The 27,425-nt window shown below is 39.6% G+C and overlaps 1 protein-coding gene across 1 annotated transcript in view; it reads right to left on the bottom strand.

Annotated features, from left to right (window-relative positions):
• Window positions 1–288: 288 nt before the first annotated feature.
• KLHL4 (kelch like family member 4) overlaps window positions 289–27,425 on the bottom strand; it is a 34,531-nt gene continuing 7,394 nt past the window's right edge. Inside the window, exons 2-11 of the mRNA XM_062502750.1 lie at window positions 15,783–15,953; window positions 15,212–15,348; window positions 14,514–14,710; window positions 11,418–11,630; window positions 10,232–10,418; window positions 7,080–7,304; window positions 5,065–5,227; window positions 2,247–2,459; window positions 1,031–1,202; window positions 289–348 (exon numbers count right to left, since the gene is read on the bottom strand). Coding sequence (XP_062358734.1) covers window positions 289–348; window positions 1,031–1,202; window positions 2,247–2,459; window positions 5,065–5,227; window positions 7,080–7,304; window positions 10,232–10,418; window positions 11,418–11,630; window positions 14,514–14,710; window positions 15,212–15,348; window positions 15,783–15,953 — 1,738 coding nt within the window. The remainder of the gene's footprint in view (window positions 349–1,030; window positions 1,203–2,246; window positions 2,460–5,064; window positions 5,228–7,079; window positions 7,305–10,231; window positions 10,419–11,417; window positions 11,631–14,513; window positions 14,711–15,211; window positions 15,349–15,782; window positions 15,954–27,425) is intronic.

Below are 27,425 nucleotides of genomic sequence, written 5' to 3'. Positions count from 1 at the left end.
ATTTTATAAATAACACATACACTTTTGTAACAAACCTGAACCATTCAAACACTTAAACCATTTTACTGGATTTTATGTATTAGGCATAATAAAGTAATTCACTTCTGCAAAGTTTTCTGATTTTTGTGATGCAGGAAGACACTTCTTTACTGCAATAGTGTGATGGCTCAGGGATAAATATTGTCTGGAAGGGAGGGCTGCTGAGGTGTGTGCAGTCCATACTGTCCTGGAAATGTTTCTTGGCTGCTGAGACTCCCCTCAGTTCAGTTTCATGATAATTTACAGTCCTCAGGGCAACTTCACAACAACAACACATGCTCCAGCCCTGCCAATGTTGACAGGAACTTCCTAGAAAAGAAAAGGAAAAAGGAAAAGAAAAAGGAGAAAACATTTTAGTAGCGTCCTGTGGATAGGACATGGACATAGGACAATACTTTCAAATTAATAGGAAAGCAATTTTTTTTATTCAAACTGATAAAATGCTAAAAAAATGAGGTTTGACTCTGGTATGAAAACACAGATTGGGCAGAATTGAGCGCCTGGGTTACAAGGGTGCAGCCTGGTGCTGTTCCCTTGCCATGTTCAAAAGGCCCTCACATCCAGTGTTCCAAAACCACAGACTTTGCAGCGTGGGCTGCAAGAGGACCTTGGCAGTCCAGGCATTTCCTCTTGCTCTCACTGGGGAGGGCCATACATCTGAAGGTTGGAGTTTGCCTCCAGAAAAGCGTATTGCTGACAACTGAGTCAACAATGCAACAGAGAATTTAAGCACTTAAACCCCAAAGTGATTTGTGCAATCTGGTTTGCTTGCCCATGCATTTCCTCCACCCCCAGTCTGAAAAGTTTTATGTGATTACTTTAAAGGAGATGAAACTGATATTTTATCCAAGCCCACCTACAGTACTGTTGCATCCTGACGTGCCATTTTTCACCAAAACCAGCGATAATTTTACGGATATTTGGACAGAATTATTCCCAGCTGCCAGAAGAGCCCCTATCATTTCTGAGGCATCACTTGTGGTCCCTTTACCTCTGTCCACTCGTTGTTCTGAGCATCGTAGGACTCCACGGTGTCCAGGTAGGAGTGACCATCGTAGCCCCCCACTGCATAGAGCCTGTCCCCCAGGGGACAGATCCCAACCGCGTCCCGGGGCACGCTCAGAGGGGCCACTGTGGTCCAGGCATCAGTTTTGGGGTCATACCTAGGAAGGTTGGGGATCAAATTCAGAAAAAGGCATGCTCGAGGCACATTTCAAATTTCAGTTGCTGATATTCGCTTGTTTCCTCCTGCGTTGCTGTTTGGGTTACGCCAGGAATGAGTAGAGCTGAGACGTGATTCAGTTTTTGTTTTAGCCACTAGAGGGGTCTTCAAGCACATGGAAAATGCCCCTGTTTTCACTTTTTGATTACAGTCTCTCCATTTAAATTACATTAAGACATCAACACATTTTGAAACACAAATGGGACCTGAGAGAATGATAGCATGGCCAGCATTTGACTCAGCAAAGTTAATTTCAATATATTCTTATTTTCTTCCTCCATAAAGCTTTTGGTTTTCTGTTTATTGTCAGAATTAATGTTTTTGAGAAGTTTACTATAAAAAAAAGTTAAATATCTTGTGTCGTAGCTCTAAGTTTCTCATGTGAAATGCATGGCAGCATCTTACATTAATACTGATTTTCCTTCTGATCTATTCCAGTATAAATTGCAGTTAATTCCAAGTAGTTCCTGCTTTACCCCATCTAACTGAGAACAGAATTTGGCCCTTGTTGCTCACAGCAGGGTTTAACCCCCACTCGGTTTTCCTTGCTTTTCTCCAAATGACAAGATTTTGTGATATTTCTTATATTTTTTTATCACTATCAGTCAAATTATTGGAAAAACAACTGAGAAGTATTTCATTCCTACGGTACATGGCACAAGCAGGTTAAACCTGAGTTCTGGCACTTGAGAAATAGCACAGTCACTTGATGGACTTGCCCCAGTACTTCAGTTGCTTTTACCTGGCTCTTGGGTAGCTGAGGCAGAAGGGAGGAGCTTTCTGCTGAGGTTTAATTCTTTTGTTAACACAAAAGTATTGGAAATCAGTTATTCCCGCTCAAAATAGTATTTTTAAAAAGGCGGATTATGCTTTACAAGCACAATATTCCAACTGTGAGGAGAATTTATTCTATAATCCCTTCCCGGAATAAAAAAACTAAATAACATAAATAAATAAATTTTTAAAAAGCCAAATGAGTTCTTACCTCTCTACGCAGTCCGACAGGCGGGAGCAGTGGTTGGAGGCAGGGGCGTCGTGGCCTCCCACGGCGTACAAAAACCCATTGTAGGTGGCCACACCAACACCTCCTCTCCTCTTGGACATGGAGGCACATAAACTCCACTTGTTTGTGTGAGGGTCAAAACACTCCATGGATTTCAGGCAGGAGCTCCCATCTCGCCCACCGACTGCGTACAGCCTGGGATAACAACCCGCAAGCAGGCAAACAGTTTCAGTCTTTATTCTCCCACTAATAAGAATTTTATCTGGCTGACTTCACTTTCAAATTGTCATTATGGCCACTATTCGCTGTGCTCTGGAACTTCCTTTTCTCAAATGCTTTTGTGTGTTCTATGAAGTTGTATTCTTCACTTACAGTTCAAGCAGCTACATGTGAAAATTAACCCTAAAATTTCACGACAGGTTCTCTAACTGTGAGCAGTAGAAGGAGTTGAATTGAAAGATGATGCGTATGTTTGAAATATATGGTAACATTCCCTGGGACAGGGTTACAGAATATCTGACATTTTATCACATTAAAAGTTTTTCTTGGGCAGTTAACTTTTATAACTTGAATAGATATCAAAACCACATATAAAACATATATCAAATGTATTTTCCTCTGAGTCTGTATTTAAGAAAATCTGGTGAACAGAAGGCACCACCTTGTGTCATCATGTCTGTTCAGCCCAAAGGCACTTAGCAAACAACTGGAGATTTAAACAGCTGATGTCGGGGCAACTTGTCGGGATAAATTGTGGTAATCCCAGTTAAGAAACGTTGGGACAACTTTTAGGGATAAATTATGGCAACCCATGTTAAAAAACATCAGAGATTGTGGCTTTTTGTCAATGAATTTTGCAAAGCCTGAACTTCTTTCTGGTCTCAAACTAACTTGGATGCTGCTGGGCTAGGATGGAATGTAACATCAGATGTGTTCAGGTGCTGAGTGTGCTCCGTTTTCCACTCCCTTTCAGACCCTTGTTTTTTTTTTTCTGCCATGAAATTGAATTTATTTAATGCAGTTTATTAGGGACCTAGGGAACATCTGGACTTGCCCAGAGTAAATTAAGTAAACCATATCAGCTGATCCTTCAGAAGTGCCTGTTTTATTCCAGAGACTTGAAAACCTTTCAGACTTCTCTGGGGCATATTTTACCTAGAAGATTCTTGACCATCATTAGAATAATAAAAAATCCCCAGGTCTCTCTCTCTCTCCTAATTTTGTTCACTTGATAAAATGGAGTTTGATTGTGCAGTTTGTTGTCTGATATATACAAAACTTGAGGCTTTGATTTAATATCTTTTCACATCATGCCACTGATGCAGCCTGCTTGTTTACACAGCTTTCACAGGGCAAGGAAATCTCTGAATATACAAAGTGGTTGGTTGGGCTCCTTTGTTTTCCATAACATGTCTACAAACACAGTGGTGTTTCCCATTCTCTAAGACCAAATATAGCATTATTGACTGATGTTTTCAATGGCCCATTTATTGGTCCAAAAGTGTTGTTCCACAGATATGTAAAGGCTTTTCTGGTGGGGTTGAACAGGAAAAAATATGGTGTGATTTAGGGAAACAGGAAAAGGAGAAGCATTATTTTGGCTGGACTGCAACAGTAGCACTGAGTGATGGACATTTGATCTCCTGGTATGCCAGAAATTACATCAGCAGACTAACAGACGTGATTTAAACTCTGCTGGAGACAGTTTGTATCAGCAATGATTGAGAACAGAGTCAAGATCGGGCTGATTTCCTCTTTGACAAAGTGGTTTCCTGCATGCTGTTGCTGTGGAAGGCACCAACAGGAGTTTCTGGTGGAGTTTCTGCTGAGAACATTTCCTCTGAGGCACAGCAGGCTCTGGAGAGGCACTTCTGCCTTCTCGCACTTGTGAGCTACCATGCAAAGCCCATCTTGCATCTACAAATATCCCTTTGCTGACATCTTTGTGTCTGCTTTTTATCCTGCTCTTTCTCAGGAATTTACAGAGTGATCAGGGAAGCCAGTGGCAAAGGTTCCAGGTAAATGCAGTTGTCTGCCTGTAACTGAGTGTTCCCAGCCCCTTCAAACTGCGAAGAGTTTGCCACGGGTTTAAACAAGAAATGTTGGCTCAAGCCATATTCCACATAACCTGAGGCCTTTTAGAAGGCTTTTGTAAGATCCATACAGTTGTCTGCTCCCATGAAAAAGGGCTTGAGTGGCTTTAGCCTCTTAGCAGAATGTTAAAATACATTATCACTTGTATTTATTTGTGTATTTAAGCAAGAGATGGAGGGCGGAGCGAATCTGGATAGGATAAGATTTATAAGAGGCTGCTTATTCCATAAATAATGAATAAACTCATCTTCTTTCCATTAAACACACCATACATCTTCAACATTTTAAAAATTGGCTGTGAATTTGTATGACAAAGGAAAGACTTTGTTTCCATACACGTTAAATCTGTTTAGACACAATGATTTTAAAATGTAAATATACACTTGGAAGTTTTTTTTGTTTTTTCTTTTTGAATAGCTGATTTTATATCCGCATATGTTATATTCTAGGTAAAATTCTGATGTGCATGTAATAACATTTTCACATTGCCGTAATTTGAAAGGGCTGAAATGTGTTTAAAACCTGACTGCAAGTTTGAAATCCATTTACCACACAGCAGAGGAAAGGCTTTCCTTTCTTATTTCTGCACATTAGACTTTCCCTTTGTTTCCTTGAGGTCACCAATAACCATAAACCCAAAAATAAAATTCGAGGAGCTGCAAGGAAGGAAATGAAAACCCAGAGAGAGGTTTTCCTGTTGCCATACTTGCTGTTGAGTGCCGCGACCCCGACGGTGCTGCGTGGGGTGGACATGCTGGCCACGTAATTCCACTGCCGTGCCTGCGGGTCCCAGCGCTCCACTGTGTTGAGGTAACTCCACCCATCGTGGCCACCAACTGCATACATTGGTCCTTCAAGCATTGCTACTCCTTGAGAGATAGAATTAGGGACAAATTATCTCTTGGTTTCAGTGACCAGCAGCGTATTCATTCCGTGCGTTAATTCCCCCTGTGCAGATAAGCAATTTCTGCTGGTATTAAGCGATCTGAAAGCTGCCTTTTCATTTGGAAGAATAAATAAAGATAAACAGGCACTTCACATAGAGTGTTCTGCTAAATAGCCGTTATCTTTTGCCAAAAGATTAGAGGAAAGCTGCTTTAGTTCTGATGTTCTTTTCTTGGACTTCTATCTCTTTCACTTCTGGCGACCTTGTTCTGAAACAAATTTGAGCCCCTAACTGGGAAACGATGTTATTCTCCTACAAAAAGGCAAAACTTGAGTCAGGTGATGAAAAATATGCCCAAACCAGCAACCTCTCCTAATTCTGAGCCAGCAGAAGCTCTGTAGAGCTGCCAGCACGAAGCCTGGGTGGGTATGTAGCTGGCTGTCCTTCCCAGCTATAGTACCACAACATTTTAATACCTTTTGGACAAGAGCTGGCTCCTATCTGCTGTCCTTGAGGCACAGGAGAGCTAGCTTGGCTGTCACTGCAGAGCTCTGTGTGGATAAATCCTGGGCCATTGTGCTTCTCCAGAGAAGGGCTCTGGTGCCTTCCCTTCAGGAGCTGCTGCTGCTGCTCTTTGCTCCCTTTGTTAGGTGAGGAGAAATGTTTCAATCCAGCTGCTTAAAAGTTTTCTAAATCTGTCTTTCTCTGTCTTTCAGGCCTAAATATACATGGCCTGATTTCCTCAAAAGCACCAACTCTCCACAGAATCTCCCTGAAGGTAAAAGGGGCTGTGAGTGTGAGGCAGCTTTGCCAACCAGGCACAGATTGAAGCCAAACTTTGGGCACTCAAATCTATGGCTGTGACCTATTAATTGGGGAGAATTATGCCCCTGCAGTCAGGAATTATAAAGATTTCAATGCAAATTATTTAATCTGTTTGTTCTTCTTCCCCTTCACCACCTACTAGTATTTGGTTTCATAAATTTTGTGCTCTAGCTGGTGGGAACCCTACACCACCCTTTCTCTGCCAGGCAATGGAGAAGGTGACATAGATCACAGCGGTTTGCCAAAAATGCTGGATCAGTCTTCCTCTATCATTCATAAAAATAAAAAACTTACCGATGATTTCAAGCAATACCTGTTTCTGTAACTTAAGAGAAGCCAGCTTTTTCATAAGGTGTGGGAGATATAAATTGTTCAGGAATCATCATATTCCCTCTGTTACAATCTACTCATCTGTAAACTTAGCCTTATTTTTTATAGTTCTGGAAATAAATTCTAGATTTCATATTCATATTATTCCTTCAGTGTGAATAATATTAAGGATTATTTTGCAGTAGAAAAACCCATAGATTCTAAGCCATGGCAGAGCTCTGTAAAACTTCTTGTAATTACAGCATTAGAACTGGTGAAGTTGTACTTATTTCCATGCACTGTTTTCTTCAGTGTGGGTAATGCCCTGATCTGAATTGCAGAGGTGATTGATACCTCTAGGCATAATTAATGATTTATAAAAAAAAATAAAATCAGGTTGTTATTGTATTGTAAATGTATCCCTTAACCATTGAATCATGGGAACAGTTGATTATTTTCATTATAGCTTATGTTTTGGAATTTCCTATGAGCAAAATTAACTCTGGAAGACCAGCTCTAGTTAGGTGAACACCAATAGAATCATCAAATTATGGCAATAGGCAAATCTCTGTTTGAAAAATGCCTTCTACCAATATTTCTGCGTGTTCCTGAATGCTGTCAGAAGTTTTCTCAGCAGCGCTTGGGTCAATCAAACACGTGTGTGTGCTGGGAGGTGTTTGCAGAGGCAGAGCCCCTCTTACCCAGGCCGTGCCTGTGCGTTGACATCGGGGGCATCACAGTCCAAGCCTTGGTGACAGGGTTGAAGCACTCGACAATGTTGGAGGTTTTGAGCCCATCCCTGCCCCCTACGATGTAGAGCTTGTTGTCAATCACTGCGACCCCAAACTGCAGCCGCCGGCCGTTCATGGTCCCAATTTGGATCCAGCTGTTGGTCCTGAGGTCGTATTTCTCAATTGTGGTGGTGCCTGTGAAAAACAGAGACAGCCATGGAGGGAGCAGTACCCAGCAGCCAGCTCAAAACACGGTTGAATTATAAAATATTGGAATGTTGTGTGTGAGCTTTTGCTGTGAAGTTCAGTTCTGGTGTGAACCTAGTGAGAAAGCTGCATTAATTGCATACGTGATTGGCAAGTCTATGAGAATGTGCTGGTGGCAAGAAATGGAGAGTTAAACTGAGGCAATTGCAGCACTGCAAATTTTGGAGGCAAGTTACATCTGTTAGTTAAATACCATGAGAGTAGGGGGTTTGTGAGTTTGTTTTGGAGTTTCTTTATATTCCTTACAAATACAGTGCCTCACGACAATCTGCTCTTTGACCATGTTTGTGCTAAACCATTGGTGATAATGAAACCAGACTCCGTGTATCTGTCTGAGGAGCTGGACGAGCATCTTCAGGAATTCTGTGGGTATTTTCCCTTTTAGGATGGAGTCAGGCAGAAAACAGGGCTGTGTGTGGGTGCACACCTGGTTCCCACAGGTACCTTCCCCGAGGCTCACCTGTGCAGCAGCCCTGCAGTAGCTGCTTGGCTGCAGTAACGCATCAGCCATGTTTCCCATTTCTTTCAGGTCACTGCACCTCCAGTAATGTTTTTACTGAAACTCTTCATAAGGCACGAGCTCTCTGCCATTCAGCACTGACACTTCTCCACACACTGGCTCCCATCATCACTCAGGAGCCATAATTGCTCCTCTGAGAGCTGCTCAGCACAGCGAGGGCACGGCTCAGTAAGATCCAAGGCAGAATTGCCAGTGCACCCTGGAGCTCCAATTCAGCTCAGTCAAATGCAACCAGATGAGGAAAACAGAGCTGATTTCTTGTTCCTTGACTGGGATTTGAGGCCAGACAAGTCTTGTTTTGAAGATAACAAGAGGCAGTTTGTGGCTAAGAAATTCTTTTTACAACAAGAAAACACCCATGCAATAAAGCAGAAAAGAAAGATAGGATTTGGTTTAGAGATCTGTTAGAGATCACCTGATGTACTCCAGAAATTCAATGAAATAAGAGTTTATCTCATGCTATCTTTTACCTATGTGTTTTTCCACATGCATAGGTTGGGAAAGAAACTACCAGCTCCATCTGCAATAGAAGAGAGAAATTCTGCTTTCTCCCCTTTATTCAGGGCAGCTGGGTTTCCTTGCCTGTTCTTTCCATCTTGTTATTCTGTTTGCTGCTCTTTGCTTTGATTCTTTCTCATTTATTCTGTGCTAATGCGTGAGTGCCCCAAAGTTCTCCACTTCAAAGGAAATCTCTCACACTAACTAAAACACAGTGAAAATGCAGTCAGGTTTAAGTGTGTTCAGACATACCCTGTAGGCTGTGATTTTTACAAGGGCTGGAAGATTTGAAAGGCACAAAACCAAACGTTGTTTAGGCACATTCCCATTTCGCAGAATTCCAGCCCAAAAGCACTTCTTTGATCTTCTTTTGATCATTGGGGTTTGAGATTTGTCTTCGTATTCCACCTGAGATAAACACAAAGGCAAACCTGGCGTTGCCTGGTGTCTGCCTTTATCCCAGGCAGGATGTTCCTGCAGAGGTGGGAGATATCCCTTCTCAGAGCTGTTCCTCCAGTGCATCCTGGTCTCTCTCTTCTGTTTCTTTATCTCCCAGTCCAGCCCAGGCTCCAAATCTGAGTCAGAGCTGTGGAGGACGACAGGGAGGAGCGGAAGTGCTGCTCTTCTTACCCATTAAAAGGCAAAAGTTCAAACAATTGGCTTCACTCCAAGGTGAGAAGTAAGAGAGGCACCAACAGGAAGTGCAGATGTTGACTGAAATAGCCCTTTCTTTGTATAACCTTTACTGAGAAGCAAATTGTATTCCTTATTTTAAGGGAAGATTGTTTAAAGATTACCTGGTTGTCTGGTATAATTCATAAATACTCTGTATCGCTAATGCATCTATTTAATTGCAACAGATTAACTCCAATTTGCTAAATTCTCCTAGGAATGAGTGTTTTCATGTTGTGCTGGTGATGAACGTGTGTTCTGCACTTGATTTGATTGCACAGAGATAGGGAGGTAGCTCTGCAAGGTCTGTCATAATGGGAAAAATCAGTCGTCAGCAGCTTTTTGCAAACCATGAAATGGATTATCTTCTTTGTGATTCTATTAAAAGTGAACCCACACAGCTAAAAGTAATTCTGTGCAGCAAGTCGCTAGACTTTAAACTAATTAGAGTTCCCTGGCTCCAAGGTGTGGGTTTGAAGTTGAGGTTCCTGGAGAAAATGATTTAATATTCTGCCTCCTAAATAGAATAGTGCAATGTTTAAAGCTGTAACCTGATTGCAGTTGTGAAAATCAAATAATAGAAACTGGAATATGTTTATAATAATTAACTTTTGACTACAAACCTGAAAAAAAGCCTATGTGTGAAGTCCTGAAAAAAAGCTGCTTTCATGACAAATACAAATCTTTCCACCTGAAATGTTATAATAAAGACTTATAAGCATTAGCTAAGAGTTGTCTGTAGTTCAGTGATGCTTTTTTGGGTTTATTTTTCTGCTTCTTTGAAATCTTAGCTTTTGTCAGAATATAGACCACAAGGTTCAACGTTATACAAATCTTGAAATATTTTAAGTACTTACTTTTTCTTCTGATTTCTGAATTCAACTATTTTTTGCAAAAATTCACGCCAAGTTTAATTTTAAAAATCACCATATGAATCAAACTTCTTTAGTCTGCACCTAAATATAAGTATACTGTTTACAAATATGATTCTTGTAAGAAGAAATAACTTCTGACACATAGGATTCTGTTCTGTGATTTGTTTTTTCTCCTTCCTCACCCCTAAATTTATTATTTTCCTATGGGAACTATTGAAATAAATGTCACGTATTCCTTGGGTGTCTGTAATGCAGTTAATAAATCCAATCAAATTAACTTGTGGGCTCACCTTTAGTGGCATCCATGCCTCCCACAGCATAAAGGGCACCCACCGTGGATTTTCTGGGCTTGGTTCGAGGGCTCTGCATCATGGAGCGTCTCTCTGGCAGCAGGTGGTACTTCATGGCCTCCATGAGAAGTTTCTGACACTCAAGGTCATCTGCAAACATTGGGCTGTTTTCTAGATCAGCCAGCAGCTATGAAATGGGGGGGGAAAAGCATCTTGATATATAGCTAAATCATTAACATTGCATGTACTTGAATAATTGAAGTATTTGTAGCTACAAACACTCATTTTGAGCTCACCACTCACTTGGGCTATGCTGGCATCTGCTTTAATGCAAGCAAAACTATAGAAAGGTGGGAGGGAAAGGTCTGTGACTGTTGTGGCTTTGATAAACTTTTTCCTACCTGTTTTTTTTAACTTTTTAAAAAGGCTTAAATCAGTGATTTGTAGTACTGCAGCCTCTGAATTCAAAACTCCTTCTGGCATAAGTAATAGAGAGTATTGGATATCTCTGTGGATATTAGAAGATATTAAATGCAGAGTACTTTTACACGTTATTTAAGGTAGAATATTTGCAGCGTCAGTCACATACAATCACTAAGTGTCCTGACTGACAGTCTTGATATTCTATATCCACTTCTGAGGAGGTATAAAGATTCCTCTAAGACACAGACACGGCAGTGTCACCTTTCCTTGAAACAGGATGTGGAACTTGATGGATGAATTGTCTCTTCCAGAATTAAGGGACAAGTAATGTCTCTGCTCACAATTGTCAGCAATAATTTAGGCCCTTTTATATTTGTCTACTTTTTATGGCAATAAAGAAAGAAGCATTGTGGTTTATCTGTCCTGCAGTTTGGTAAATCTAAGGAAATATCTTTGTATGGTATCTAAATTGCTGTGCTGTTAGAGGAGAACTATTGCAACCCAACAAAGGAACCCTTGGCTTTTGGAATAGACTGACATTTTTTAGAGGTAATTCTGAGCCTGGTAATTACACTGGCCCTGGGGGATTTCTTTTCGTCTGTGTTTAAAAACAATGAAGATATATATACTATATCATTTAAAAAAAATAAAAAGGGTGAAAAAATACCCATAATCTCTAAACCAGAACCTTTCCACAAAACTCTCTGCCTACAGGATGCTCAAGGCAAGCACTTCAGGTGGCAGAGTTCCCTCCCGTCCATACCTGGGGGGGCAGCAGGGGCAGTCTGATGTAGGAGAGGAGCATCCCCAGGTCCTGCTGTCGGTTTTGGAGGTCGTGCCTCACCCACATCATCAGGGCCTGGAAAATTGCCTCTTCATCCGGCACGTTGATGTCATCACTAGACAAGAGCTTGACAATTTCATTAGCTGGGAGCAAAAGAAATTCCTGGTTTTTTATTACTTCTATGAAGTGTTCCTAAAAATAAAAGAAGATCACAATGCACTGGTGATTTTCACAGGTAGAAATAGATTTTTCTTAGGTAATGTAAGCTTTGTGAATATTTCATTCCTGTTCAGTTCCACAATACAGGGACATGCTGTGGATATTCTAAAGAACACTGAATGTCTTTCTACCATTTAAGGGAGGTTTTGGTTGGTTTTTTGCTGCCCTGCTCTTGCAGAACTCAGGAGTAATGCTCATCTTCACATCACCATGCTGCAGATGTCTTTGTCAGGCTTCTTGTCAGCCTGTCCTGGCTTAGGGATTTGCCACTGGCACTTCTGTTCATCAGTGTGATCTCAGCACTGTGGCTGGACAGAAACACCACTTGAAGATATAATGTGCATTTTAGAAATGCCAAGTGGGCATTCAAATAAAATGTGTCCCTTCTGCTGCAGATTCAAAGGTTTTGAGCCAATTATACCAAAACCTTCCAATCCTTTTGCAACAAGCTGTGCCAGCTGTTGGCTGTAGGACTCTGCTCTTAGGGCAGGAAAATACAGCAAAGGAAATTCAGCTCACTTTTCTAACAGCACTATTTGGGCAATACAAAGTTGGACAAATCCCAATGAAGGTTTCTCAGCCTTTTAGCTACTGCTAAACCCAACTCCAGAAGTGACCACATTTATTAAATACATAGAGTCATTCATAGAATTATTTTTCATTTTTTAAAAAAATGTGCAATCAATTGTACAACAATATCAATATCAATATCATCAATATCAATATCAATATCAATATCATCAATATCAATATCAATATATATGATATCAGTATATATATTATCTCTTTCCCTAAGAAATTCCAAAGGAAAAAGGAAATTTAATGAAGAGAGAGAGGGGGTTATGTTGCTTGCAAAGAGATGTTTCTAGGGATTCATGACTGCATTTGAAACAGAATTTCTATTTCTGTACCTAGAATTAATATATCTTCTTTAGGAACCAGATTGAAATAGGGCAGTTGAAGAAATTTTAGTAACTGATGTTTTATTGTTTGTTTTCAGCAGTTTCTTCACTTTCTGTAACCCTTTTTCTGTAGCCAGGATGCAAGCACAGAAGTACCAGTGATTAAAGGAGATGTCAACTTTGGTCTGTTGTGCATATCCTGCTTTAATATCTGTGACATTCAAAGAACACAGGGACAGGAAGGCCAGTCCACTTCTAGATACAAATATAGCACAAGTTGTTTATCAGAACGAGCTCTATCTGCACGAAATGACACCAGGCAGGAAACTGTTAATACTCTGCCTCAGTGGCCAAAATATTGAAGGGGAAGGTCCCCATTGTGTCTGGTTTTATTGAATGGATCTGGTGTTTACAGCACATCTGAAAACGTAATGGGCTCTGTATTTACAGAACAACTTTCTGGTCTTTCCCCTAAGTTACACATTTTCACCAACATGAAGCAAACCTAAATGTTTTACTTATCCCCTCCACAATTTTTCTGTTTTTATGCATTGTTATGATCTCCTGTTCTCCAAAGGTTTTTTGGTAATATCACTTCAAGAGTTTGAAACTCTTTGCTGGTGCAGGTTCCCTCTTCTCTTTCTAAGCTGTCAGTAGCAAACGTGGTAGGTGGGTTTATGGTCCAGGTCCTGTTTCATGGCAGCATTTTCAGTCTGCTCCATGCAAGAGCAGGAGGTGGTTCTAGAGGTGGAAGAAGTTTTCAAGGAAAACAGTATAAAACTTATGCCCAGTGCTGCTGAGTGTCATAGAGTCATCATGATCCTTCATTTTAGGAAGTTCTTAATGACTCAACTCTCAAATCTGTGACAAATGATTTAAAAAAAATATATAAAGGTTTTAACGCCTGGGAAAGACTGGAGGATTCAAATGGTTAAAAAAACTATTAAAAAAATTATTGTCATAATCTCTGTTGTTTATTGTCTCAACGTCTCTTACTATCATAAAATCATAAATCCAACCATATGTTTTTATTTCAGTTTTGCAGAAATCTGAACCACAAATTTAAATGCCTGAAGCTGCCCCCCACTTTCTCACTGATGGGAGGAAAGAGGCAACAGTAGAGGGGGATTTTCTGATTTTGGATGAGTATAAAAAGGTTTGGAGCAGCAAGGACAGCGCTGTTGTATACAGGCTGAGCAAACCTCTATCTTAAATGCCCTGTTTCAAACTGTGAAATGTAAAGGGGATGTAATTGCTGCTAAACCATTAATTGCTGTGAGAGGGAGGAGCACAGGCAGTGCCCTCTCACCTCTCTCAGCAGTGGACAGGCACAATCCCGTGCTGGAGTGTTCCCAGCATTATGAAGCCTTTAAACTGGTCCTGACATCCTCCACTAATATTTCAAACATAAAGCTGCCATGGGTCTCCTAACAAGTAGGGTTTTTTATATCTATTTAGCTGTAGCAGTTGCCATTCTTTTTGTGGTTTAAGCTGTGATAGCACATCGTGTTGCCCTGAATATTTATCCCTTAATTTGGTTTCATAGCAAGTTATCTCACTTCTCTGTTTCCTATGCTCTGAATATTCATTTCTTGCTTTGAGCCAGAGGAGGATTATGTTCCAGTCAGGGACGTGCTTCTTTTCAGCATTCCAAATCTTTGCAATACGTTCTTTATTTTGACTCTTTTAATGCATGTCTCACCTTAAAATCAGCTTTAGAATTTTCTTTGTGTGGAATCAAAGGCATAAGGATGGCCCATTGCTGTTTGTCTCCGGGCAGGAGCCACGTTAAGGCCCTATTACAACTTTTGGCAGGAATAGGCACCACTCGTAATGCAAATTTAACTTCACTGAGGACGCCTTTCTACAGGGCAAAACTCTGAAATGGGGAACAGCAGAAGTGAATATTTCCATATATATCTGTGACTGCAGAGCTGCCAGCTGTTCTCCTTACCATGGTGTATGTGTGGGCCACCTTCAGGAGCTCCGTGCAGCCCTGGGCATCCCCGAAGGAGCGGATCCCCAGGCAGTTGGAAGGGTGGAGCTGCTTCATGAGGAAGTTGCAGCACACCTCAATGACCTGGGAGAGCTGCAGAAGGCATGCAGCAGCCAGCAAACTCTCTATAGTGTCTTCCTTTAACTCGAGGATGCCTGGGCAGTTTTCATGTAGGAAAAGAAAAAAAAAAAAAAAGATAAAAAAGATTTTAAAAATTAAGTAATTTCACTTGTATTTTCATTATTTAAAAGTTTGTCACTCTTTGCCTTTTCTCTGACATTTCCTGTGGTTCACAAATTCATTTCCCTTTCTTGCTGAAGGATTCTTTAAACAGATATTTTAACTTACATGATTTGGTGGACTTTGAATACAACAACTGGGACATTTTTATTAGAACTTTAACAGCTTTAGATCCGATCTAGATGGTAATAAAGAATAATAAGAAATTGTGTTTCGGAAAAAACCTGTCCCAAAATGGGGCTCTGAGTAACCCGGTCTTGTGGAAAGTGTCGAGGTTGGAGATGGTTGTTTTTGAAACTCCCTTCCAACCCAGAGTGTGAAAATTCATCTATTAATGACCAAAAAGAGATATATAATGTCTCCTTAAGCAGAACTTCAGTGTGAGAAGCTGTGGAGCAGCTCTGGGGCAGGGTTACCTGTGTAGGCATAGTGCACCAGAGCCTTCAGCGCCTCGGGCTCCACTCCCTCCATCTTGATCTCCTCCTGCTTTGCTTCCCGCACATCACTGGTGAACATCGCAGCAAAGTAATCAGAAACTGCACTGAGAACCAGCCTGGAGGGGAGGCAGGGGTGGCAGGACAGCAAATTACCTCATCATCTCAATACCAGGCAGAAAATCCAGCATTAGGATTTTAGGAATTGCGTGTGCAGCGGAAACGATTAGCACAGGACTCAAATCTTGCAGCAGGGAGCAGTGAAGTTAAAAGAGTAATTAGTAATTTAATTTTCTCCCAGAGTGCTTATCTGGGCAGATTTTCTTCGCTGATCTTGCTAAAGTTTGACAGCAGCAAGAAGAGAGGGTGGACAGTGCCAGTGGTTTGGATTTGAATTTCATTGTATTTAAAATAATAGATATGAAAAGTTGATCACGTGATTTTATTCCACGTCAGCTGGGCTCCTAATTATAGTAACTCTTCATTCATAACCAACCAGGGCATTCATGAATTGATATTTTTTTTGGAAAATTCAAGCATAAAGGGGCTGTACCTGTGGGCTGGAATCTTTTGGTCGCCAGCGACCAGGAGCACATCACAGAGCTGCTTCTGCTGCAGGTAATTCTCCATCTTGCGGAAGGTTTGCTCCGCGTGGTTCGTGGACTGGAAATACTCATCAGAGCCATTGGTGCTCATCCCCAGAGAGCTGCTGGTGGTGGACAGCCTGCCAGGGACAGAGGCAGTGATAAACCCAGCCTTAGAAATGCATTATAAATGCTGATTACGTTGATTTTTATTCAAAAGGCAGCACAGAAATTTTTAAATTATAAGAGTCCCACGATGCTGGTCTTACCGTGCCTTGTTCTTGCTTTTTCTCCTTGGTACCTGGAAGTTTTCATTCATAAACCTGCACGTAAACTGTACTTCACTGCAGCTGTGTGTAGTAGGTGCTGCTACTGATTTGTCTGCTTCCATCAGTTTTGACTGGATGGATTGTTTGCACAGCACTGGGCTGGTAAATGCAGCCTCCTGAGCACTCACAAACAGAATCCTTAAAAAAGCCTTACTTTCCTGTCATACTGAGACCTAAAATACCTCCTGGTATGAAATGTTGGATACTGCATCTTTAGGTTTTATTTCTGAGCTCTTCTTTCTCTGTCCATTAAATTACTTGACTCAATAGTAATGAATCTGAAGACAATTTAATGAGCACCATATAATTCTAGAGAAATTTCCAAGTTAAAAGCTTATGGAACTGTACATTACATGGCCTCTAGAATCTAAATGAAAATAATGGAGACAAATTAATTCCTCTGCCTTTCAGAGAAAGGCAGAGAAATATATTCACAAATATATTCCTCTCACTCCAGAATTCTGTTATCTTTCCCACTTGTAGAAAACCCATATTGGTTTTTTTGAAACATGATTCCTTACAGCCTTTAAATATGGATTTTGCTGTAGATAGAAACACTTTTCTGACACTTCCTTAGAAAATTCTTTATTTTTCTTTTAATCTGATTTTGGTAAATAATGATGCATTTATTGCTATAAATGTATATCACATAGCCTGAAAATGCTGTAATATTTAACACTACTTGAGTTAAAAATTATTTAGAAAAACATTTTCGCACTTTAATATCATATTGTTTTAAATTTTCAAGCCCAGCTGGGAAATAATGACAGCTGGTTGATTAAATTTCCTGGTTGTCTTTGATATTGTTAATGCAAATTCCTAAATGATTAGGAGAGATAAGATCTCGTCATGAAACTAGCGTATTAAATTTAGCAGAATTTTGGATTGCATCCACAATTTAACATCTAGTTCAGAAAACAAAGAAATAAAGAAGGGTAAATTGGGTTGAATTTGTAGTGTCAGAAAACAGAGATGTTAGATCATGCATTTTCAAAGATCATACCTCATTATATAGCACATAGAATTCAAGGGAAATAATTAGAAATCAAATTATAATGTAATATTGAATTGAGCCACAGCAGTTTTCCATCGCCTCTGCAAAATGTTTCTGTCTTTATTACAGTTTAAAATCCATTTTAGCTTAGCTTAGTTTAGTTTTAAAGGGGAAAACCAAGTTCACCTCTAATGTGTTTCCTTCGTCATTTAGGACTTACAAAATAAATTTGTCTCAATGTTTTTAATGACTGCACTTTCTTATTTGTTTTCTTTCAATGCTTCATATACAACGACAAAGCTGCAAAATTGGATTATATGCTCATTAGTTTTGTCTCAACTACTGGATGCCAAATTCATACTCTGGAATGTTTTGCTATTTACCTCTTAAGTGTTGTTTAATGTTTTCCAGAAAATTGTTTTTTGAAAAAATCCTTCTTTCAGATTCAATATATCCACTCTAAGTGTTGTATCTCAGTACATTGCACTTAGCCTTGATGTTTGCAGAAAAAACTCAAATAATACTCAACCATCCCTATTGTAAATAGACAGTACTGGTTATGTGAAATTAATATTTCCCCGGAGCATGTATTTATTTGTGGTCAGAGAATCATTTGCAAGGAAGTGAAATTTGTTTCATTTGGTCTTGGGTCCTTTTTTTTTCCAGAAGTTTAGGGGAGTCACATTTAACTACAGCATAAATACCGCTGATATAATTAATTATTTCAAAGGCAGAGGTCTTCAGAGACTGAAAAATACTGGAAGCAAAAGCAAGTTCTCCATTAAAATTAATAATATAATTTCTGATTTATCTTCAGCAGCTGATTCAAAATGGTAGATATATAATGGAGGAGGGGGGAAATAAATTCAAAGATAAATATTTATATATTTTCCTTACTGTATGACTGTCAGACTCAAATATTGACCTTCAGAGTAGGTGCTGGGTAATGATGAACTAAAGAAGCCAGAGATCAAAATATCCTAAAGGAAAGAGTCAGGGAAAGCCCCCTGGAGTCTGATGTGGAATTCTGGCAGAGGATGCTGAGGGTATAGCACAGATAAGGATTTCTTCCTATAAAATGTGCACAAGTTTAGACAAACAAAAGCTGACTATTGAGAAATAAAAGTTTCCAAAAGTGCATTAGTCAGGAAGGAAAAATATCAATGATTTGGTCTGAAGAACCCAAATTGTCTCATGTCATCTTTGTGTTGGTACTCACTGGGATGAGGAGCTGTAATTAGCATTCCTAATAATGGCTTAAAACGTGGATTAGCCTGGAGAGAGAAATCTGCATTTAAATTATTCCCAAATCACTGAGTTGTATGAATTTCATTTTAGGTAGAGAGCCAACTGAAATCATCCCAGAGTTTTCCTGTAAGGATTTGTGAAGGATAGTCAAAATATGGCCCCATATTTTAAAAGAAACATGGAATTTTGAAATAGACAGACAATATGAGCCGAAAACCTGAAGAAATAATCAAAAAGCATTAAGTGTCTCAATGATTAGAAGGACATAAATACCAGCCAGCATGGCTGGTCAGAATGAATCATGTCAGAACATTGCATTTTATCCTTTTTTTCCAAGGCACCAAAGCTTACTGGGAGAAAAACATGAATTGTCAGAAGTCATCTCGCCTTTTGGATGACTTCTGACACTATTTCACATGACATTTTCAAAATCGAGCTGGGATGGCAGGTTTGAAGTGTAATAAATACAAGAGATATGAAGAAGTTGTTTAGCCACTCTTGAAATCTGTCAGGGATTCAGTTCCAAAGGCTGACAAGGTGCTGAGAGCATTCCAGGCAAATCCTGCTCCTGATGCTGCTCTGTGATTTGAGTACAGAAAATCGTGGAGTAGAAAGAGGTAAAATTGTTATTAGTATTTAATTATTATTATGGGGATATCATAGCAAGACAAGAAATTTTTTGGGAGCAGAATTTAAATTCAGAGAAGCATCTTTGCCCTTGTCCTCAATAAACTTGAGGGAAAACTTTACTTTTCAAAGAGCTGTTCTCCTCTGTTCAAATAATTACCTGAATGACACAGGGGAGGAAATTACAGGTAACAGCAAGGTTGTACTGGATCCTAAGAAAGCCAGGACTCAAAAATGGTGTGTGGAGGTAAAATTTCGTCTTTTCTGTAATCAGAATTGATGTCATGAGTTTCGTAATTCATTTCAGGCCTACAATTATTTAAATTATGTTCAGTTTCTTTTCTGTCATAATGAAGAACTCTTCGCATTAATCAGCAGAGCACTCTTCATTAATCAGTATATAAAGGATAAATCCAGATTTCCTCATTATTTAATTAGAATGCGATAACACATAAATGCCATTTATTTTCCGCATCCTTTTTAAAATTCAGTGTCTTATTAAACCTCATTCAGTGTGCCTGTGGCCAAAACCAGGAAGCAAACTGATGATAAGGAAGCTTAGAAGCATAATATTGTATGAAAACAAGGTGATTTATTGGAGTTTTTTAATTTTGTTGGTGTGGATGAGGCTGATATTAACATTTTTATGGTGACCACTTCTCTCTTGAGTGTTTGTTGCATGTACCTATTTAAGATGCTGTGATATTTGTGAAATTCAGTTTTATCAAGTTCAGTTACTGGTGTCACTTCGAGGTTTACATTTGGGGTGTCCTTCCCTGTGCACTGTAACTCCCACCGGGCACCAGCAGCAAACTGGGAACCAGTGAGGGGCCCCAGCATCCCCTGGATCTTTCTCAGCCTGGAGTTCAGGGGCTCAGCTCTGTGGGGCACTGGATGTGCTGCAGCTGTGCCAAGGCAAAACTGCAGCTCCACCACTTCAGTCTGTTTGTGCAGCAATATCTCCAGTGCAGCTCGTCGTTTTTCTTTGCTCCTTTTTATTTTTTCTTGCTTAAGAGAAGTGCAGCTCAGCCCCTTTCCCCAGACAGCTCCGTCCTGCTCAGCCCTGTGAGCTCTGCCCCTCTGGCTGGCTCCTGAGAAAACCTCTGTTCCTACAAAAATCACAGCACCTAGTCACTGCTAAACCCCAGCAGCTGGCTGAGAAATGAAAATATTTCAGTTAGAACATTTCTGAACACTGTTTAAATAATGATAAAGTTGATGTGCTTGTATTAATTGGTGCTGATAAAATTGTAGCACAGCAGGAACTGTCCCAGCCTGTGCCTTGAAGGTCCTGCTGCAGTCTTCTTTATTTTTCATTCTTTATTTTGGAGTTTTTAGGGTATGAGCAAGAACATTTGTCTTAGAAGAGTATGGGAAATTTTTGACAAGGTTGTAACATTAACATGAGGTTGTAGTAATGATAGAAAATGATGTAGCAAATGAAGAAATAAGTAATCAAAATTTATAATTTATTTCTGTTAGTTAATGGAGAAACTTCTGCCTTCCCAACTAAACTGAAAGCTCTGACAATTCCTTTAGAACCTGGGGCTCTTGATACTGCCTGCTTTTAGCAATTTTTTTATTGTTAGGCTTAACATAAACCTGCCATTTCTCTCAGTCAGTGTTAGTTAAAATAATTTTTCCCATTTGGGATTACAAGTCTAAATTTGCACATCATAAATAGCAGGAGCTTCAGCAGAAACACTGGAACCACTTTTTCAGTGCCAGTTTGAGTTTTGTTCTACCCCCAGACATGACAATGTACAGACAGATGTCATCGCGATGCATATCAGGATGAATTCGGGTTATGAAGTTTTGAATTCTCCTAGGAATAGAAATCAGGGATTTGTTGGGGTAATTCCAGTGGACAATGGAAGCTGCACCCACGGTGCAGAGCCCCTGAGCCCCTTGTGCCTTCTCTCAGCTGTGGCCACATCGTGATTGTGAGGTACAAAGATGAGTCAGTCCAAACACTCTCTTCAGGGGGCTGTTTCCCTTTGGAAATTGTATAGTTATTCTTTTTTAACAGAGGAATTACAAAATGATTTCCCAGTCTCTGCAGATTAGTGTGTGAACTGTCTTGATTGTGGATCTTTTTCTACTTGTTCTGCTGTTGGAAGATCTCGTGTCTACAGAAGGTTTCTATGCTCATGTTCGTTTTATGCAGATAAGAAATTGAATAAACCTATGTCCATAGAAAGGAGTTTCTAATGGTTCTCTTCCTGGTACAGAACTAATCTGAACATGAAACTTTGCTATAAACATTCTAATTCATGACTTAAAAACACTTATTTCTGTGGCATGGAAATTGGAGCTGTAGCAATATCTAATGGGCCTGGAGAGAGCACTGCCTGCACAGGCTGAGTGTTTTATTTAATAGATATGTGTCTGTATTCAGGGATGGAGTGAGTGCCTCAGACAAATAATTTCTATTAATGCCAGTTTAAATCACCATTCAAGAACATTATCCTCCAGGAGAGTTAACAGTGTATTCATTTACATTATCTAATAAAGAGCAACTGAGTGAAACCTTTCAGGTGAAATGATAGGAGAATTTGATATATTACGGCCTTAAAATTATCTTTTCTTCTGATAATGCCAAATGGTCACTGCAATGCATGAATTCCAAACTCACATTTTTAGTACATGATTGTGTTGCAGGGAAATTAAAAGTGAAGGAGAAACTCGGGGAGGCTGAGTACTTCTTGCTCAACTTCCTGGGAGCAAGTGATAATCTTTCAAAAGAACAAAAAATTATGTGACCAGAAGGCATGATATACCACAATTTTGAGCTGTCAGAATGTACAAAATGAAAAATAATGGCTTAATGCAGGATATAGGCCTGTGGCATTTTTCTTTAGAGGACACAGAAAACAAAATACAGGCCAGGGGCAAAAAGAACTGGTTTTCACTCCAAGCAAAGCTATTGCCAGATGAAACTAATTAACTCCGTGTTTGTTCCTTCATTAAGCACTTCTCAGAAAGACTCCTGATGGGAGAGAGTGAGGGGAAGAAGACCCTGTTTTATGCATTATCCCTTTTGACTATTCTGAGAAAAGTGGAGCAAAGAGGAGCAAAGGGAGATACAAGAAAAAAACCAAATGTGAAGTGGTTGTGCCTCCAGTGAGCAGAGCTTTGAAAAGGCAGAGAGTAACAGTCTCAATAGCAATTATCCCTGCCCCTTCCGATCTGAGCCTTGCAGCTCATCAGATGTGGATCCTGCTGGGAGAATTTTTTTAAGATATCTTGCTTTATTAAACCTCAAACCACTACCATAATACCTTCATACATGCTTCTCACTTCTTTTCTTTTTTTCATCAAAGGCAAAGGTGCACTATTCTTGGGCTTCTCATGACCATTTCATTTATTACATTTTCCCTTTCCTACATTTATCTGGATCCTAACTAACAAATAAGAAGACATCACATTTTCCCATTCAAGTGAGACACGATCCTCTAGATGAAGGCACCACTTCCAATTTCATTTTGCTATGTGAGTCATGTCAAAATCTCCAGGCTTTTTCCAAAATATCTCCTGACCTGATTCGGCTGATCTGCTGGATACCTTGTTCAAAGCTAAATACTACTGCAATGGGGAGGAAAAGTGTGATTTTTAACCTATTTGGCCAGAGTGCCCTGTCATAATTACAGATTTATTAGAAATGAGGGAGAGAGGATGTGAGTAAAGTTCTGGGCAGTCTCACAGGTAGAAATCACAGACGAGAAGTGGTCTGAAGTTTTCTATTCTGATTGAAGGTTTTGTGAATTTATCTGTGATCAGTTCTCTCCTTCTCTTAATTGTGCAATTACACCCTGAGAGAGTTTCCCTGTGTTAAAGCCGAATATTTCTATGTGTCCCTCAGTACAGATGTGCTGATTCCAAAGTACTCTCCAGCCAGCTGTTATCTTCTGATCTTCTTTGTCAGAAAATATATCTCAAACCTAGGTCTGGAAAGGAATTTGAATAACTGAAGCTGCTGTATTCATTTCTGGCTCAGTTGAGGGCATTTTCTTTCAAGCCAGCAAAACCAAACCAGCATATGGAATGCCCTTCCATATTTACTGGCAGGAATTTTGAATGTTATCAGTTATGTAGTGCTGTGCTTTAGCTCCTGTTCTTACCTTTGGTCTCTGACTTGCACTTTTTAACACCTGAGAAATATTTTAGCATTTATTATTATGTGCATCATTGCTAATGAACACCCACTGAACATCTCCTGTGCTTGCTCAGAAAAGAAGAGGGTTGAGGCAGCACTTACAGGGATTCCTTAGTGAGGAAACCTCTGCTCATGAGCCCACAGCACCTTTGTAGGGGAGAGAGAGAATTGTCTTTACAACCTTTACAGACAGAACATTAGGTCTGCTTTAATTTGACAGTATCAAGTGTATTTAACAGTATTTCTGACAACCTGGCTTAATAGAACCTGTTCTCTCAATGACTTGGCATTTATCTGGACAGATAACAGTGATAATTTGCTCCAACAGGCCAGGGTCTGTGTCAGCCTCATTCACTGTAATTGAATCAGCATAGAAATGCAAAATCTAAATAATTGTAGCACATTAAATCAACAGAAAAACAAAGAAAGGCTTAAAAGTGTGTAACTGATATGATTTGTGGAAAATATTGCTTATATTATGATGATGATGGTGATGACAGGTTTTTTTCCTGGAGTGCCAGTAGTATTCACTGGGCTGGAGAGAGGCAAATTTGCATTTCAATGTGGTTATACAAAAAACAACGCAGCGATTTTATTGCATTTATCCAATAAAACATTGTCCTTCCAGTCCTGACTTTGTTACTTTATTAAATGTGTTCAAGTCAGGTTTGGATTCACTTTAACACCAAGTGACAATGTATTAGGAAATTTTCAACAGCTGAGGAGTAATTTGGCTCCACCTGAATGAGGGAATGAGAGGCACATTTGAGCTCTCCTGCTTTGTGCCATCCCTCGGGAGCTTCCACCCGAGCAACCTTACTGGAATTTTGCACCTCCTAGCCACTCCACATCTCTTTCTTAGCAGAAATTGGGATCCTTTAAGTGAATGAAACAAATTAAGGCAAAAGAAATTAGTGCTGACCTACAGCCTTGTCCTGTCTGTGCTCACCAGCTCACTGTGTTCTGGATGAACAGCCTGGCTCCTGCAGGATCACCAGGCTGGAACTTCCCAGGAAGTTGTCTCGCTCTGCTCCTAAATCCCCTGTGACAGGCTGCACTGCAGGGGGATTTTACTGGGTCAGGCATCTCAGACAGAAAGGTCAGAATTCCATCCTAACCCACTGCACCAGCACACAGAACAGGGTGGGGGTAAGGAATGGCACAGGAGGGAATTTCTGCTTTTAGATGCAGTTTTCCATAAACTGAATGATGAGCTGGAGAGAATCTTTTGTGATGACTTTTGTGAGACCGTAATGAGAGTCATGAACAAAACCCAGCATTTTCATCTTTAAATGATCAATATATCTGTTATGTAGATATAACAGATATATATATATGTTATTTATCTCTTATAAACATGATAGAGCACCCTAGTTTTTTGTTCAGAGTATATATTTATTATTTATTATTATATATCAGACTATATATTTATTGTCTGCCCTGCTCAAAGGGGTGGCCAGAAATGGTGGCATCAGAGCCAGCCTCTCTCCTTTGCCTTCTCATTGACAGAGGCAGAGCTCCTGCTCCACAAAGATGAATGTCTAAAACATGAACCCCACTGGATCAAAACTGAAGGCAATATTCCATATTGAACGAATATTCTCAGTCTGGAATCAGAGCTTTTGAACTGGTGGTCGCAGCAGAGAGGAAAAGAACGAGCTCCCACCAAAGATGTGGAGCATGACTAAGATAAAATTACTGAGGTATTATTGCCTGCATGTGTGTGTAAGTGCATCTCGATTTCTTCACATTCTGCAGTGGTCTGAATTGCTCTGAAATGGAGACAGAGCTTCCCTGAGCATCTGTGCTAAGTGAACACTGTAAAAGAGGTTTCCCTAGCAACTCAAACCATATGTAATAGCTTAAAATAGCTTTTCTCCAACTCCTAGGATTTCTTAGTGGCTTGCTCACAATTTCCATTTAAATCAAGGTCTAGTTGCCCAGTTCAAAAGGGTTCTTCATTTTCTCAACTTCTATTAAAATGAACAGGGCTTGAAAATGTTCATTTCTTGCCAGAATGCCTCCCTTCCTCTTGACTGGTAACTTATCAGGTAAACTGAAGCATGGCAAAGGGTGACAGTGGCTGTCCACTTTCTCAATTGCATTGCCTTTGTTTGCTGTTCAGAACATTTTATTGGAAGTATATTGGTCTCTACTTATTGTAATGGGAGGTCCTAGCAGACTTCGACTTCTGTGATGTCAGTAAAATGAGAAGATAAACTGTGCAACTGTGAAATGTAATGAATCAATTGTAGTGTACATGAATTCCACTTTGCATTGCAAAGCTGTTTGCAGGCAAATGTGGACGTTTGAAAACCCTGCTCAGTTCCTGTTGTGTCCCCTGGAAAATGCTCTTTTACATGAGTGAACTGTGATATCAAGAGGCTGGGTGATTGCCCTGGGGTAACAAAAGAAGCAGACAACAAATCTGAGACATAACCCATATACTGATTTTCAGATCCTAGTCCTGAAGCTAAAAATTTATGCTGAGAGTGCTTGAATTTGATTAAATCAAATGTTAATATCCAAGTAAGAAATCTACATTTTTTTCTGCAAGTTTTGCAAACTATGTACAACAAAACTGAAGGAAGGGCCAGGTATCAGCCCTTGCTTTCTTTTCCACTAAAAATGTTTGTTTGGCCTAAATGGGTTTTAGTGGAGAATGTGATGAGGCAAACTTTTTATCCTGTGAAACAGCGTGAGAATACAGTGCCCTATTTCCTGACAAAACACTTTGAAACTGTATTAATTTAGATGCTTTAGCATATATTTTAACCTGAAATGAAGGCAGGATGTTCCTTTAAATACTTCTAGTTATCCTCTTGTTCCCTGTGAGCAGCAGACAGGTTTTAGTGAAACATCCTGACTGGTCACATAGGATGGAAACAGTTACTACAATGAAATCAAAGATGTTTTAAGCTAAGAATTATTGGATGGGCAGAGTTTTTGTCAAGAGCCAGGCTCTCTGGTCTCGTTCTAGCTATTTAGATTTGCTTTGAATCGAGTTCTGACTATTAAGCATTTGCTTGAAAAAGGAGGGAAGGAGGTGGTCTGGGAGGAGATTTGCTGCCACAGCAGGGTGGGAATTTCCAGTGCTGGTGTTTCTGTTGATGGAGTCACTGAGAGGGAATTTGATGTCACTGAGGCGTAAATTTGGTTCTTTGTTTTAGAGATTATTTTCTTGACGTTTTTATCCTATACTTCTCTTCAGCTCTTTCTGTGAATCCCAACAGCACTTCAGCTTCATTTCTAAATTCTTTTACCCTGCACACCAACAGGTGCACAACAAGTAAGCCACAAGTCTTATTCGATTGCTTGATGTAATCATTCCTTAAATACATTAGATAATTATTTTATTCTAGCAGAAAGAAAGGAGCTAAATCAAAGTGGTCTAGTTTAATGGAGCAAATTTAGCTGATTGATTATAACAAACAAATCCCTTAATTTTTCAAATGTGTAGGATTTTAGTAATTTTCCTCATTACAATATTCCAAAGTGAACAATTCAGCCACAAAACAAGGGTGAATGAAAATAAATAATTTCTTTCTTTTGGGATCCTGTCTGGCTATAACTTTGAAACCAAGGAAAACCTTCTCCCCCATTTCCCAGAATGTTTCAGAACCATCTGATTTCTTGTTGATCTTTCAGTTGCATAATCTCCATGTGTCTGTAAAAACTGCTCTGCATTGGGTACATGTGTTTAATCATCTCCTTAACTTTTTCTGGAGACGTTAAGAAGTGATTTTAAGAACAGTAATAACTCTTTAAAAAGTCATTTAACAGCTGTCTTTGCTGAGAGTGAGCTCTGTGGAGTGAAAATGAGAAGATAATTGAATCATAAAAAAATTGTTTTGAAATGACTGGAATTGTCCTAGATTCTTAAATTACTATTAAATGGTAATTTTTCCCTTGCCTGTAATAATTCATCTTTGAAAGCTAGGGTTGTTAAATGTAGGTCTGTAAAATATGGTGTGTTTTCTAGTAAGTCAGATTATTTCTCAATATAAACTTCTTGGTGGGTAGACAGGGTTAGACTTGATGGTATCCAGAGCCCCTTTTCAGCTTAAATTTTCTTATTATTCTATTTATCTAGCTATGAAAAAGAAAATGAATAAATATCCAGTGCTTCCACAGAGTGAATATAAAATTAATTTCAAAATACAATTCTACTAATTCCTTTCATCTTTAGTAACTGTTTCAAGCCACTTCAATACCCCGGGTTTTTTTGCTTTTTGAAGTTCTTTGGAAGATGTCATAA

The sequence above is a fragment of the Cinclus cinclus genome, chromosome 15 (genome assembly GCF_963662255.1).
Source record: "Cinclus cinclus chromosome 15, bCinCin1.1, whole genome shotgun sequence".
In the NCBI taxonomy this organism is placed as follows: Eukaryota; Metazoa; Chordata; class Aves; order Passeriformes; family Cinclidae; genus Cinclus; species Cinclus cinclus.
The sequence above is the reverse complement of the archived record's forward strand: the minus strand, read 5'-3'. Positions and strand labels throughout refer to the sequence as shown.